At 44.7% G+C, this 17,077-nt stretch overlaps 1 protein-coding gene across 8 annotated transcripts in view; it reads right to left on the bottom strand.

The window, feature by feature from the left end:
- The window catches only part of PDE4D (phosphodiesterase 4D), a 1,371,497-nt gene that overhangs the window by 36,687 nt on the left and 1,317,733 nt on the right, over positions 1–17,077 (bottom strand). For all 8 annotated transcript variants that reach the window (XM_040977570.1, XM_040977569.1, XM_040977571.1 and 5 more), the window contains one exon: positions 16,950–17,062. In XM_040977570.1, the coding sequence (XP_040833504.1) occupies positions 16,950–17,062 (113 nt within the window). The remainder of the gene's footprint in view (positions 1–16,949; positions 17,063–17,077) is intronic.

Raw genomic sequence — 17,077 nt, forward strand, 5'->3', positions numbered from 1 at the left:
TTCCTCCGGCTGTAGCCCCACCCCATCTGACATTCTCTGCCAGCCTTCCCCAGGCGTTCCACCTGTGAGGAGTCAGGTGAGCTAAAAGGTAGTGAGAGTCTCCGGTCTCTGGTGAAATTACTTTTTTTTTTTACTTCTTCCCATTTTTTTTTTTTTTTTATTATTCTTCCAAGGGCACAGCAGTCTCCCTAGCTCTGTCTCTCAGTCCGCTTGAGGAAGGGCGAGGGGACAAAATCAGAGTGATGGGAGTTGATATCCTGAGTGGTTGTCATAACAAAAGGCAGGAGACACAGTTCATACTAATCCCATTTCAAGGAGCTACACTGCCCTTAGTGAAGGAATTCTCTTCTCTCCCCCTTGACTCACTTGTCCCCCTCTCTGACACAAGACACCACTTCCACCATTTCCTCAGGTCTTTCCTTCTTTAAAGCCCCCTCCTGTCACTATGGCAGGAGAACTCTCACTTCCAGATTAACCTTGCTTTGCACACTGAAATTGTCCACATGAAAATTCTTTCATGTGAGACAAGAAGTGAGGCTGCTGTCGTCTTTGGCGTCGAATTCCCTGCACCGCATCCACCCACTCCTTCCTTCTCATTTCCACTCTGCTTCAAGCCCTTCTCTCTGTGCCTTGTTCCCTAACACACATTTCTTGCTTTTAGAATTTTCCTTGAATTTGGTCCACTATGCACACCAGCATCAGATTTCACCTTCTGCAGGCATTTTGCTCTTTTTCTTATAATCAAGCACAAGAGTACCTCATGATCCTTAGGACAATACACAGCTGGCTTAATTCCCCATTTAAAGCAGTCTGTTGGGCAGACCAATCCACGTCTCACACACCTGCCACTGCCTTATAAACATGATTTGTTCCGGGCAGGATCAATCTACTAACCTCACCCCCATAGACGATGAATACCTAAGAGTGTCTCATCCTAGCCTGCTTTGCCTGGTCCATGGAATACTACCTTCTTTACTCATTAATAACCTGTACAAATCCTTCATATTCAAGACCCAACCTCAGCAACACCTGTTATGGGAGGTTTCCTAATTGTTAGGGCCTTCTAGTTTGAATACACTTCAAACCCCTCTCATGGATCAGCTTATCAGCACTCAACAGGCTTTGGCGGGGTGCAAGAAAGATCATGCCAGGCAAGTTGAAGATGTATTAAAGAGTCTCTATGAACCAAGCTTGGTGAAGGCAAGGCCCACTGGAAATAAGCAAATGACAAGTTCATGCGGCAATCCAGTCTGAATTGAAACCCTGAGAGGAACAACTGGTCATTACCACAAAGTCCAGCCGTTAAACTGAAGACCTATGTTCCAGCTTCCTCAGCAGCATAAATTATCCTGAGACACACACAGTGAACAGTCTCACTCTTTCCCAGCTAGGAGCCGGGAAAATAAGTCCACATTCCATGACTGCTAAGCCTCACCTCTCCTGGGACTCTTGAATGTACGCAAATTAGAAATACAAAGCATCTTAGCATTCACATCTTCACTGACTCACCCAAGCATTGAACAGAGAGTGAGGAATACAGACGTTCAGGGGCCAAGTTCAGAGGTTACCTGTCCTTGGAGTCTGTCCATGGGAAACCAGACAGCAAGCAGGTACTGGGTAGGCCAAGAGTCAGAGTACAAGAGCGATGGAAGCCTGCAGATCAAGAGAGCAAGCCCCTCCCTATCATGGGCCCTTGTGGGGGCTTTTGAGGGGGTGTGGTTATGCAACAAAACAACACCGCCCCTCTGGGTTCCAGGTGATGATTGGTGAGCTTCATTTAACTAACAGGTGGGCAGAAAGGATTAGGCAGGGTGGGAGAGACATGGCTTCCAAGCTTGTGAGCCTGAACTAACCGCCTAAGATCACAACAAGGCTTACCTATGTGACAGCCCAGACAATAGAAAATGGTGATCGTAAGGCTATGGCTTCTGAAACATTTCTGGGACATGTCCACAGCTGTGGCGGGTTCTTGCAAAGTCCCAAAAGGGAAGTAAGAGTGCTTATCTTATTCTAGCATGAGATCTTTTCTTTTATCGCTCAGGCAGTAAGCAGTAAGCTGATTGACCCAAATTGTTTTCTGTAAACAGATTGGAAGGTTCTGCCGTTGGCTACTAGGAGGGATGCAACTCTTACTGACTGGACAGTTTAAAGTGCATGATGCTTCAACTGAGTGTTCCCTGCAACTACCTGTTGACAGATCATTTGTAGTATGCATGGATGCAGGCTTGGTTTATTGAATATTTTGTGTCACCTGTCAGCACTCTCTTGACTGCATGATCGTTGCTTAAAAACTCCTGCACATGGCTGATTGAGGCTGCTCCCCTCTTCCACATGTGGTGGAATGGGGATGGTGTACTGGTTGGTGCTGGCAGTGAACTGGCTGGCTGAACTTCCAGGAACTTGCCTCTGACTCAGTGCTGGGATACATCTGGTCAACCCGCAACATTCAGCTGGCTAGCTAGGGGGTTTTTGTTTCTCTTCCCTGTTCTTACCCCCCACCTACCTTCCTACTTACCTACTGACATGTCTGTGTGCTTGAAAGCAAGCATATATTAAAAACAAACAAACAAAAAACCCAATCTATAAAACCTTTGGAGTAGATTAAGTCCTTCAGTAACCAGACCGAGACCCCTCAGTGAAATCCCAAAACTGGACTGTAGCTGTTGGCAGTCAGAAAGCAAGGACTAAACGAAAAACCTCCAAATGACTTACTGTCCCCGAGAGGGTGGTAGAGAAAAATGATAAAGGATCAAATGCAAATGACAGAGACAACAAAGAAAACTTCACTCCAAAGGAGAATGTCCACAAAGACCCAGCAAGGCCCTCCGCCCAGCAGCCACAAGACAGGAGCCTTGACAGGAGTCGCACAATTTAATTCTGGGTCACTTTAACTCTCCTGGGCCTTGTTGCTTCATCAGTAAAATGAACAAAACGAACAGGCCTGATTTCCCAAATCTCTTTCACCTCGAAAGACTTTCAGAATTGCATAAAAAAGGAAAATGACACCTCCCATTGAGCAAAATCTTCTCTGCAAAGTGACTGACATCCAGAAGAAAAGTTAAGAGTGATCCGTCAGTACAGAGTGGCTCCGGCTGCTCTAACAACCACAGCAGGAGGCACTTTCTCCTCTTGCTGCCTTAGCTATTGTCAGACTCAGCAGGGGGCTGGCCGTAGGTCAAGGTCATTGCAGCCGCTCCTTCCCCTCTTAGGTGCACTGCCATTTTGAAACAGCACTGATTAAAGAGCCTTCTTTTGGTGTTTGTTTCTATTTCCTCCAGGAAAAAGACACCTAGTATCATGATATTGATCGGTACTTGACATTTTTGTTAACCACAAGCTCAGGGTTCACAGAATCAGAAAAATTCTAGTGGTGGGGTGGAGAAGGGGGAGTTGTGGAGGTCACCGAGGCTGAGGGGAAAGCCAACCAGAAACAACGTACTGAGGGTCTACACAAGACCATCACTGTTCTAACAGAAGTCTTGTTTTGTAGCTGCCTTCACACAGATTCTTTCGAAGCATCAGAACTAAGTGGTGAGTGAGTGTAAATAAAAACATGGCATCACAGGTTGCTAGGAAACCAAGCTAACACTGAAGTAAACAATCTCAGGGGCCCATCACATATGCAACTTGGTAAGGTCCCATAAATCACCAGGATGGGGTATCAGGATTTCAAAGGCGCACCCTGTAAGCTTTCCCCCGGGCCTGTTGATTCAAGCTCCGATTGCACTGGGTCACCTATAGGGTAGCATATAAAGTTGACCTTTCAAGCTTAAATATAGTTGCAGTCCTCATCTCTACTCAAAATAGGTACTCAAAATAGGTCATAGCACTTATCACATGTGTGTACCCTACTATGCACCTTATGTAAATTTTCATGTAACTTTCACGTCAAATCTGTAGATTAGGCTAGCCCTGATTTACAGAGACTCAGAGAGGTTGCACTAATTTAATTATCCAAGGTCACAACTCCATACCTAGAAGACAAACTGCTAAGCTGGATGGACTTTCAGGGGACTTAAAAGTGCAATGAAAAAAGTGGATGTTCTTCCTTTGCTATTCTGCCTCACTTGATTGTTCCAGCATGAGACGGACCCCTCCTTCCATGGGGTGGCCTACGCTCACTTTGACACGGTCTCTTTTCACCCTGTTTTAATTTGTGCCATGCTGTTCCGCAGGCCATGGATTACCTTTCTTCACTCCCAGGCAACAGGATCCTTAGGGGACAGCCCTGCAGTTGGATTTGGCAACCCACCCATGTAGCTACTGGGCCGTGAGTCAAGGAGGCAACAGGTGAAGGAGGTGATGCCAGCTGTCCGTTCTGAGCGAGCCCTGAGCTCCATGCAATCTACGACGCCCTCCGATCTCCCTCTCCAGCCAGCACTGCCCCCGTGTCCCCGTCAGCACAGCTGACCATGCTCCCTTGAGCATTCACACCTCTGGCTGACCCCGCAGGAGTTCCTCTTTCAGGCTCTCAACGGTTCACTCTACCAGATTTCACTAAGGAACACATTCGGGCCAGTTGCCCTGCAGCCAAGGAGAGCCTTCCCTGACCCTGGCAGACCCAGTGATTCTGCTTATCCCAGCCCCTGCTTTTCCTTATTTCACTCTGTTGAATGCCCTTCCCTGTCTCTTCCTGCATCTCCCTCCACCTCCATCCCCTAACCCTATCCAGGGCTGTTACCCCTTGCCTTTTACCCTCATGATGAAACCAGAAACATCCTCACAGTAACAGTCATTTTGGAAATCTTGAAGCTGGCTGCCTCTTCCCTGAGTTCACACTATACCTTCTCCATCTTTTGCCAGGCTCCCCACCATCAGTGAAGTTTCGTCCCACTCTCAGCCCTAATGTCTCCTGCAGCTTACAAACAGATCTGTTTTAGCCACTTGGTGGTCTCATACTGCTGATCCCCTAACAACACAAACTGTGTGTGTGTGTGTGTGTGTGTGTGTGTGTGTGTGTGTGCGTGCGCGCGTGCCCTGTGGACTATCTGCCTAGCAGCTAGCCTCCCAGCCTATCACACTGTGTCATCGCCATACTCCTCCTAAGAGCCAGGAGCTGGACTGGTTTGGCTTCCATCCTGTAACGATTTAGGGAAGAGAGGCAGAACACGATGTACCATGGGATCATATGGAATTATTCTTTTCTAAAATTGCTGTTTCGAGTTTGGAGTCTAGTATACACTAAGTTAAAAACATAGATAATATCTGAAAACACTTTGCAAATGCAGCACGGGAGCAAAGACTTGTTCTTCTAAAGCAAGGTCCTCCCGTGAAGCTCCATCTCTCTGTATGTACTGTTACATCTCGTAAGCGCCCTAAGGCTCTCCCTAAACTGATGTGCAGACACTCCCAATGCTGCGGCATCTCAAATACAGCTGCAAGCCTTCCTACAACACAGCCCCTAACAAAACCACGCTGTCCTGAACTGCTGGGCACAGCCCTGTACCTTTAATACTAAAACAGCTGGAAGAGCACCACCAGCTGCGTGTGGCATGCGTCCAGGCAGACTTTGAGGGATTTCTGCTCGGAGACTTCAAGTTCTATGAGGCTGGCTGAAAGGAAAAGGGAACACGTCAGCAGGGCCCATGGGGGTTCCTGGTGTGCTCAACGTGTCCTTGACATGGTCGGGTGTGCCTTCCTTATCCAGGAGCAGAAAAGTGTTGCGCAAGTGTCAGAGGGACACGCACAGAATCACGAAGCTAAATTCTGAACATGAGGCTTGGAGGAATTCAAAGGAGTTTTTCAAAAAGGAGAAGCTGGTGCATTTCGACCAGGGTAAAGAGAGCCTCTGTTTTTTCATCCTTAACTACAGAATACACTCTTTGACATCCGGAAATTTAAGGGTAGAGATATGAGAAAAGAGCTAGTATTGTACATTCTATTAGAAAGTTCTCGGCCCATCTGTATGCAAATCTGGTCCACTTAGATTACGTAGACAAAACTGACATACTTAACGTGGGTGCTGCTTTGAGATTCTGGTGCTCTGGTTCGGACACAGCTCCCTGCTACTGCGCCTGGGAAAGGGGCAGAAGATAGCTTAAGTGCTTGGGTCCTGCAGCCATGTGGGAGACCTAGAAGCAGCTCCAGGCTCCTGGCTCCGGCTTATCCTAGCCCTGGATCTTGCAGCCATTTGGGTAGTGAACCAGTGGATGGAAGATACCTGTCTCAATAAATATTAAATAAATCTTAAAAAAAAAAAAAAACCACTTGGGGCCGGCGCGGTGGCGCAAGTGGTTAAGTCCTCGCCTTGCACGCCCGGGATCCCATATGGGCACCGGTTCTAATCCCGGCAGCCCCGCTTCCCTTCCAGCTCCCTGCCTGTGGCCTGGGAAAGCAGTCGAGGACGGCCCAAGGCTTTGGGACCCTGCACCCATGTGGGAGACCCGGAAGAGGCTCCTGGCTTCGGATCGGCATAGCATCAGGCCGTTGCGCTCACTTGGGGAGTGAGTCGTCAGACGGAGGATCTTCCTCTCTGTCTCTCCTCTCTGTATATCCGCCTTTCCAATGAAAAAAAAATAATAATAATAAAAATAAATTTTTTTAAAAAAACATTTAAGTCTCAAAAGCAACATCCATGATAAAGGTTTTCTTGATGTAAAATTTAAAAATGGATGCATCTCTAACAGAAGATTTCATATCAAAAGTATTACATACTCTTAAGGAAGTCTGAGAGACCACACTGGAAACATGAAAGTAAGAAAACAAATCAACGAAAGAAGTCAAAATACGTACCAAAGATGTACCAAAGCTAATGTGACTTGGTTTCATTCTAGTATTTTGTTGAAATTGATTTGAGACATTCAAAAGAGAAAGATACAAGAACATAGGTGTTTAGCTTTAAAAAAACAAAACAAAACAAAACACCCACTGGTAAGGACTAATGAACAAATGCCCATCAAACAGCTAATCTATGGTCAAACCTTTCAAAAGAAGTTCCTACACTTGATTTTAAAAAGATTTGCTGCTCCATTCATTTCTGCAGTTTCCAATCACTTTTGTGCAACGGAGCTTCTGTGTAATTAATGATGTGGCACTCACCTATATTTTGACAGGAGTCATGAAAAAATTCTGTTACTAATCGTAATTTTCTCCCAAAATTCTTACTACAAAGTCCAACCCTGTTACGAGTTATTATTTTCCTTCTCTGAAACCTGAAAAACAAAACTAATATATGAACAAGACTGAACTTTTCCGGGTCAAAGAGCATACTCCATTTTCTACAGCCTGGAATAAGACTAAGGTATAAACAACACAGTCGCCTCACTAGAAGTGCCTTGTCTTTGCAATTCTGTGTAATTCGGCATAATTTATGACCCTTTCAAAAGACACACCATCACTTTCAAAAGACACACCATCACTTGTCATTTGCATAATCCGTTTTTTCCTCTAATTCCCCACTGGCATGAATGGTCCATGCTTCCTGTTCTGACGACCTGGACTGCAATGATTGTGGAGAATTAAAAGAATAAAAAGAAAATACTTTGATGCATTCTTCCAACCACTCTGAAGAGTACCACTTCTTCAAGATGTCTTTATTTAGGCCGGTGCAATAGCCTATTGGCTCAAAGTTTTGCCTTGCATATGCTGGGATGCCATATGGGCACAGGTTTGTACCCTGGCTGCTCAACTTCCTTTCCAGCTCCCTGCTTGTGGCACGGGAAAGCAGCAGAGGATGGCCCAAAGCCTTGGGACCCTGCACCTGTGTGGGAGACTTAGAAGAAGCTCCTGGCTTCAGATTGGCTCAGCTCTGGCTGTTATAGCCAGTTGGGGAGTGAACCAACAGATGGAAGTTCTTTCTCTTTCTGTGTACCTGGGAAGATCTTTCTCTCTGACTCTCCTTCTGTGTATCTGCTTTTCCAATAAAAATAAATAAATCTTAGAGCAAAAATGTCTTTATTCAGTCTTACATCTAAAATGAAAAGAGCCCTGTGCCGTGGCCTAGCGGCTAAAGTACTTGCCTTGAATGCTCCAGGATCCCATATGGGTGCTGGTTCTAATCCCATATGGGCCCCGTTTCCCATTCAGCTCCCTACTTGTGGCCTGGGAAAGCAGTTGAGGACGGGCCAAAGCCTTGGGACCCTGTACCCCATGGGAGACCCAGAAGAGGCTCCTGGCTACTGGATTGGCACAGCTCTAGCCGTTGAGGTCACTTGGGGTGTGAACCATCGGACGGAAGACATTTCTCTCTCTCTTCCTCTCTCTCTATATCTGACTTTGCAATAAAAAGAAATAAATCTTTAAATAAAACAAAAACAACCACAGCACTGCTATGTTCAGGGAACGTAGCCCAACGTCAGCCAATTATTTTCTGAAGCGGAGAAGGCAGACAGCGGCCTGCACTTGCTCCAATATGGCAGCCACCACCTCTGCTCCGTTGCCATGGACACATCCCCGTCATGCCTGTGCCTTCTCCTCTTCAGACCTGTTTATGATAGGCCGAGGTGTTTCCTATTATGGTGCCTATGTCTGCACGGCACAGTGCTTGCCAGTAATAAAAGCCAGAGGCTGCCAACATAGGATTACGGTGCAGCGGACCAAAGACGCTGATGGGAACCCATGCATGCCCTCGGCAAAACTTCACAGAACACTCCTGAACAGGCAAAGGCCAAGAAACACAGCCTCTCTCCCTAGGCTTGCAGGGAAAGTATTCAGAGAGGTCATTTTTAGTCGGAGAAGACTGACAGTAAGCGTGTTTTTGCTAAAAGAACTGCAGGGGAAACAGAACAGTTTAAAGCCATGAGGATATTTTGTATGTGACTGTAAACTTCAATGAAGTGAGATGGGATGAATCCAGAATACGTTTCCCTAAATTTCTGCGAAATGAGTATATATGAGTAGACTAAGGGTAAGTAGGGAATGCTGAAGACTCTTGCTGACAGCAGAAAAAATATCTTTCTTGAAAGCACAGACTATAATGCTCGAATTCTATCAGAGTTTACCCATCGGAGGTGAGACTCAGGGTTTATGTCACCCACGGTCACACCTTCCAGACCCAGTGATGAGCTATGATTTCCCCTGTTAAAGGCAGAGTATCTGTGTATGTTATTTGGAATTCTTTTGCTGGCAAGATTTGCTATTTTTTCACACCATTTAATTCTTTGTTCAATCAATTCTTCATAGCAATGTGATTTATGAATAAGTTATATTTTGTGTTAGAATACATTATTATTATTATTACTGTTTTGTTATGGCTTCAGTTGGCCTTCCTATGGCCTCTGACAGTTCTTCCGGTTCACGCCTGCATCCTGCTGTTATGCCCCCATCCCCCTCAGAGGATGTGTTGGTTTGAGCTCACCTCAACTGTCTGGCACTACTCCAGGCACTGTAAGATGCTCCAGGCTCATCTTGTATACTTCCTGCTTGGGTCCCAAGACTCGGGTGTTTTTGGAGAAAGATACAACCAAAATGTGGGTGCCAGCTGTGCTCATGGGTACTTAAGCGTTGTTGAATGAATGCAGGCACTTGGCTGACAGAGCAAGGAAACGCATGTGATCTAGAGGGTTAACATGCTGAGCGGAGTAGAGGGCAGTTATGTTCTTCATATATTTTTCTTGACATTAAATATTAACAACAGACTTTGTGCCTGGATTACTTTTGGTATCAATCAGAACAACAGAGATACATTCATTTGGGGATGACAGGGGTGAATGGCTCGACTCTTGTCCAATGCTAGGAAAATATCAGAAAGTTCTTAGATATTCTACACACCAAACCCTCAAGTCAGTTTAATAAGCAACACTGAAAATCATACAAAGAAACAAAGGTAAAGTCCTTTGAAAACACAATAGGAAAAAGAGCATACAAAACAAAAAGCTGGCTTTGTAAGAAGCTGGGAAGGCAACACTATGATAATGCCCCTTCACTAGTACCCACAGCGCAAGGTCACCACTGGCCGCCCAGCAACAGGAACCAAGATGACAAACCAACAAACCTCTCTCGCCCTCACCTCCCCCAGTAAGACACACCAGTGCCACTCCATTATACATAACAAGAGCGAGCCAACATACTGCATGCCAACTACCAGCCTGTTTCTGTCTGGGCCAGAGGTGGGCAACCTTTTATCGGTCAAGGGCCACTAGATACTGGGAAGCTCATTTGCCATACAAAATTGCCATCTTATAAATTAGACTGCTATAGATTTGATGGATTTCCAATCCTACCTGCAGGGGCCTATGCAAGGCCAGCCCAGAGGGGTTTGTGGGCCTTACTGGGTCTGTGGGTGGATGTTCCCCACCTCTGGTCTAGGACCAAGCTTATCTTTTAATGTATTCACTCATTATCGCGACCATTTAACAGATGGGGACCAAAGCACTAAAGGTAGGGTAGTAGTCCAACTGACTTAAGTAAAAAAAGCAGAGAATAAATCCAATCTGGGCATTCTAAGAAATGAATATTTGATGAGCAGGAGCTCTCTGCTGTAGAAATTAGGCATTTTCTCTTCCAGTAAAAGACAGAGAACAAAAACTACAGATTGCCTAAAACATTTTTCTAACCAGAAATGATAAAATTTTGCTTGTTGCTGGGCTATGATAGTTTGTCTAAAACTAGCATCTATAAACAATAAGCAAACTGATTTAAGGGGGTACACTAATTAATATTTTCTCATTCTGTTGTGAATTTTAATGTATACCAAAATATACAACTAGAAGACCTAACTTGTGGTTTCATGCTTATTAGTTCTCGGGATAAACTGCTTAAGTGGGTATTTACTTTTAAAAATAAATTGTGCAAAATCACTTAGTAGCAACTATGAATAAACAACGAAATGACAAGTTTGAGCGAACCTAAAAGAAAAAGACCATGTTTTCTAGAACACCAGAAAGAGTGTAAGGCACAGAGGTTTTTTTTTTTTTTTTCCTTGTTTTTAACTCACTCTTTCACTATAGAAAGGTGGGTACATGTGATTTACTCAGCATCAGGCCATGAATAGCCATGAATCAAACAAGCCTTTCGTAACTAACGCTAAGAATCTCATAACTTTCCAACTACTTCCCCCCTTTTACTACTCCCATTTATAAATGAAAAAAAGTTCAGCTTCAGAAAGGTAAGGCATGTTGCCCAAAATACTATGTGGGAATCTGAAACCAGGTTCCCCCTCCGAGAAACAGCCAGGTTCTTTCCATTCTACAAGCTGCCATGAGTGCCACTGGTGCAAACTGCAGGCCAGCAATAAAGTTCAGGCACCCTCAGCACCGACCATGCAATGGAAAGCTCAGAATACTACATGGAACTACTGTGGCTCATTGAAGACAAAGCAGTCTCCAAGAGCAAAGGGCAATGAGCGATTACCAATCACTGTAGCTAATAACTGAATCTAATTTTCTCATGAGAGGTTGGTGTTTAAGTAGATAAAGTCTCATCCCTTTCCGGTGAATAAAAGAAATCTTCCTAAAATCCTTTTAAATCTACCACAGGTAAAAGAGTCATCCGTCTCCACTTTCTAGAAAGATCTCTGTGTCAATTAAACCATGCCTGGTAGCCATGAACAGATTTATTGCTCTGTCAGAGCTATGCTGCTACAAAACCAACCCCAGGGACCTGTACCTTTAAAGGAATGGGTGCTTCTTGGTGAAAAAGGTCAAAGCAAACTCCACACATTTTATAGATCAACTGAAACTTGTGACTTTCACAGCATGTCACCCAATAAGAAATAGCTATTAATATCCACCTGATCATCAGAAAGATCTTAAATGAAGCATTATCTACTATTTTGACTACTTAGGAAAAGTCTAACCCATTCCCAACATTCAGAAAGGCGGAATTTTATGCTGGTCAAACCTTATGTTTTCCATTTTATTTTCGTTGAAGGGGGATTTCTCAACGTTACCACTATCTCAGAAAAAAACAAACTAATAACAGAAAACAATGTTCCCAACCTTGATGGATGTATTAGACATTCTGGTTAACTAAATGTGAGCGGTATTTTCTAGGATGAAACACTGTCACAAGGAGTTGATAAAAGAGACAGAAATATCTTAGAATCACTAGTGACTTGTTAACTTACAGTCAAGGGCCCTCCTATGCAACGAAGCAAAAAAAAAAAAATTTCATTGAAGTTGTTTCCTGGAGTTTTAGGTTGGGTGCAGTGGGTTAAGTGGCTGCCTGAAACACTGGCACCCCATATGGATGCAAGCTTGAGTCTAAAACTGATCTAGTTCCTGCTAATGTGCCTAGGAAAGCAGAGAAAGAGTGCCCAAGTCATTGGGCATTTGCCACCCACGTGAGATACCACACTGAAGTACCCAGCTCTGGCCTGGCGCAATCCTGGCCTTTGACATCATTTAAGGAGTGAACTAGCAGATGGAAAATCTGTCTTTCCTGCTCTTACTGCAATTCTTTCAAATAAAATACAGTATTAAAAAGAAAACTGTGTTTCCTCTCTTCCATTAATCCTAAAAGAAAATAAAGCATTTTTTTTCCTATCAGTAGGCATGAAAGCAAGGATTCCCACCCTCCTGTAAATTAAGCTTAAGGCATTATATATAAGTTACATAAAGTTTTTCTCAGCTACCTTTGTTAAATAGATAAAAGAATACATACCACACTCAAACCATCACAAAACTCAAAGAGAGTTTTGAGTAAACTTTTGTTTCTCTTTAGGCTTATTGGTGAACTCAACAACGATTTTATTCCGAGTTTTAACATTTTAATGTAGAAAGTGAATTCTATTTTCTCTAAGATTAAAATGCTTCTTTCCAATGCTTTTAGCTTTGCTTAACCGAAGGCTACTCCCATTCTGTTATCTTGTATTTGCATAATGATGGAGCGGCTCTCTGAACATCCCACATTCATTCCAGCACCTCTCGGGGTCCTGAGGAGTACCTGGTGACTGCGGTTATGCACTGCCTGCCACAGAGCAGCAGGGGGAGCAGCCAGAGTGTATCCAGAAAAAGCTCCCTAGAAAAGGCATTTCATTTAGGTAATCGGGATGTTTGCTAAGAACCAAAGAGACAATAAATTCCGTGATGTCATAAGCCCATTTACCAAGCTGGTCTAACAACATTTTGGAATGAACGAGAGGGAAAAACGAAATCTCTCACAAAGATGCATGAATCCTAATGTCAAGACACACTTTTCAGCTTGAAACGTGGTAGCCTGCAGCAGGGCCAAGCCTCGGCATGGCCCCCAGCACGAGAGGCTAGAAATACGATTCACTGTTTCAGTGTTACCATTTACAGGAAACCTAAAATGATTTCATGTTCTCCTTTCAAACCCTGCCGCACTCGTCCTGTGGACCTGTGAAATATGCATTTTTAGGTCACAAGAGATGAAGTTGGAGGAGTCCACAGCGTCATCCACCAGTGCCCCGGGACCCTGAGACCCCCAGGCCCCTTTCTGGACTTGCCTGCCAGTCCTTCCCAACCCCAAATACACCGTCCAACAGAGAAAGGTCACGACAAACACTGGAAACATATTCTATTGAGGAGATATTCCTGAGTTGTGTGTAGTACCAGATGGAATTGTGCCCTCCTTCTAGGCCAAATAACGCTGAACATGCTCCAAAAAAGGAGCATGGCTGTGTTTTCAGCTTTAGAAGAAAACAAAAAAGTATTTAGTTCTTCTGTCTGGAATTCTGTAATTGGAGTCAAAGAGAAGACTAAACTTCTAAATTAGAACTCTAAATGTGTGTATCTGCATTATACCCAAGGAAATCGTCAATGGAATTCAAGCACTCTTGACAACATAAAGATGTGTACTGAAGACAGCTCGCTAAGGAACATACGGTGAAAATTCACAAAACTGAAAGTGTCTGACCTAAATGACAAAACGACCATTTTTGACTCAGTGGACACCCAATCAAGTCTGGCTTAAACTCCAAATAATGCAAACAGGAACAGCGCCTTCCACTCTCAGACTCTGTATTAGCCAGTCGTGGCATCTACACACAACGGCCTTCCAAAAGTCATTATCATGAGCAAGCTGAAGGGTGGTCATGTTTCGACTGTCAGGGAACAAGGAACAAAACCACCATTCAACTCGCAGGTCTGTCCTCCAAAGCTTTGAGATCTCGTGCAAATTGCCCTCAATTGTAGCAATGAGGTTCCAAAGGAAATCTGAACAAATCCCAGGCAGATTAATGTGTTTATGAGGGCAAATGCTGTAGATTTAATCACTCAAATTAAATGCCATCTGGAATCTCTTACTCCAATTGAGACGAGCATCCTACACATGAGACAGCCAGCCGTGGCCTCGGACAAGAATTCAATCATTTCCCTGCCTCAATACCATCAACAAACAGTAAGAGTGCCACAGTCCCTATATAGGAAAAACAGAGCTAGCCGCTTCTACAGCATTATACAAAAACTGCTAATTGGGTTAGGTTTCTCTTTTTCAGATTCGCAAAATACAGATGAATGACTTGGGCCAATTTTAAAAGTGGGTTTGTGAAAGAAACCTCCCTCTTCTAACACTCAAGTCCATCTCTGCAATAAGTAGTTTCCTAAATCTCTTATCAGTGTTTTTCACTGTGCCCTTTAAATTGATTAAAGTATGAAAAAAAAAAAAAACCCACACACAAGAAAACAAAACTGACATTTTCAAAGGCATAAAAAAAATGGAAAACATTGATGCGGTGGATTTTTAAGAAAAAGAATAACCAAAAACATTCCAGACTTCTCATTCATACTCAAGTGATATGCAACAACGAAGAAGAGTTGTCCTGTGAAACTCTTCCAGGTTCTAGTCCAGGTTCAAGGTCCTGTGTCCCTCCTGGGAACTCGCTCCTTTTACCCCTCAGGGCCACGTGGTTGTTCCCTATGGCCAGGGACCCGACAACCTTCTACTGAGATCCTTTCTGTCGTTTCTATAGTCATCCATTTTTCCCCATCCAAGTCACGGGGACTTCACACTTACTTAGAAATGAATGCATTAACACAGAAATGAATGGCTCAGAGATCAGCAGGCTAAGCAACGGCCGCAGTTCGGCTAACTCTGTCACGTCAACAACCTTTCAGTCACCAGTCGGCTAGGAGGACATCATAAAAAAAAAAAGTATTTTCTCACTTTGTGTATACATCACTTCACCTCTCGGACAAACTCTAACTCAAAGTCAAATTTCAGGGTCTTCTCAAGGAAGATTAAAAACTAAAAAAAAAAAAACAAAAAAAAAAAACGAACCCACGACTTGTGTTGATGCCATTAGGAAAACCCACTGACCAACTGTTGCAACTGAAACATTTTGTAGCCCTAAAGCATCAAGGCTTAGCTGGAGTTGTTTTACAACCTTCAGACTTCGTATCACCGTTAAACTCAGACCTGTGCCTCATCCGGAACGCGGATGTGTGGGAACTACACTGAAGCTGACTGGGCTGATTTTGTTTTTAAAAAATAAGTAAATAAATAAATGAGTAGTCAGGTCATCCAGAAGACATAAGTGAACATTTAAAAACCAAGGGCTGGAGTTGCTCTTGCCATCAGCTCCCCAGAATCAGCCAGCCGAGAGAATGAAGAATTCAGACCCACTGCAAGAATGGTCTCAGCCATTGCTCGCAGCGCTCTGGGACAGCCAGGATTCATTTACTGGTGTGCCAGTCAAATGACAGACAAACTCTGTCTTCCAGAACTGAGAAGTTGTTAGCCATAGGAGAATCACCACAGCAGGGAGGAAGGGCTCTCTGGTAAGAAAGCAGACATTGGTCATGCAAAGGAGAAGCCACACCATGCAAGGAGGCCCAAATGGCCCGCAACACAGTGGGGTCCCCAGGGTTGCTCCATGTGCAGAAAGGTCCAGCTGTACCAGCTGGGAGTGTCTGGGGAGACCCTTTTCTCCATGTGAAGCTCGATTTTTTTTTTTTTTTTTTACTTACACAACAATGTAACCTACAAAAGCAATGTTAGGACAATCAAATAATAGTGCCATTTCTTTTTATAAAACTGCACAAGAAAAGCCAAATGGGACAAAACTGTAGGTTTAACAGGAAAGCATCACTCCTTGAAAGCTATGAGCACACAGGACAAGAGATAACCTGATTGACCTTGTAAATAGGTCAACAAAACAAAACAAAACAATACAGGTCTCTTACCGGGTCACTGTTGCTAACTCCCACCCCAGATCAGCAGCACTCCTTACATGCCCTCCCGGCCTTTCCCGTCCCTCAGCCAGATCAGCATCACACACACACACAACTAACCCTGCACAGCTAACTAAAAGACAAAAGGTACAGGAACTTCAAAGAATGCAAAAAATACCTTGCCTTGCAGACTCTATCTTAGGGCAGTGTCGTGCTGAAGGTTACTTCTGAGCACCCCCAAACTCCACTCTCTGCCAAGGCCAGCTGCATCCCAGCCCATAGTGGGCACATACGCCCAGCTGCAGCCTCCTTGCCACCACAGGACCCCGGACAACCGGACTAGCTCTTCAAAGACGAATGGCAGCAAGGGCAACGAGCCGCTGGAGCCTTCTAACTTTGTCAACGTTTCCTGTGGATGCGCCCCCAGCTGAATATATAAAGGCTCGGGTGCTCCCAGGACGCCCTGATAACGAGATGCAAGGAGGGTTAAGGTTCCAAGTTCAGGAAACTCCTGACTTGGGAGTGCGGTAGCCGCTGACGTCCAAGTGATTTCCTTGACACCCAGCAACTCTTTATCTTTAACCAGGAATCTCAAGAACTCCCCCACCTATGCAATGCCAATGGATCCCACGGGGCTGCTGCTGCTGCTGCAAGGTCACTTGGGAATCCCAGCTCTGGGGATACTCAGAGTCAAAACTATGCCCAAGTTGCTTTAAGCAACAGTGAATGGAGTGGAAAGAAAAAAGAGGGGCCATAGCCATGACCCTCCAAGGCAGAAAAAAAAAAAAAAAGCTAATAGGCAGTGAGACTGACCAATCTCTGCGGATTGTTTTTCCGTGGGGCCACGGGCACTCCTGGCTTTCCTGGCCCCAGCAGTCCCGGGGGGCGCCGTGGCGGCAGTGGCAAGCTGCGCGGCAGAGGTGGGGTGGGGGGGCTTACCTTGTTGGAGGCCATCTCACTGACAGAGTGCCTGGTCTGCAGCGTCTCTAGCTGGTCCAGACACCAGTCCAGCTCCTCCAGGGTCTCGCTGGCCAGTTTCTGGTAGGCCTCCTCTGCGAAGAAACAGG

This window comes from Ochotona curzoniae, unplaced genomic scaffold (assembly GCF_017591425.1).
Source record: "Ochotona curzoniae isolate NIBS_2020 unplaced genomic scaffold, NIBS_Ocur_1.0 contig_2754, whole genome shotgun sequence".
In the NCBI taxonomy this organism is placed as follows: Eukaryota; Metazoa; Chordata; class Mammalia; order Lagomorpha; family Ochotonidae; genus Ochotona; species Ochotona curzoniae.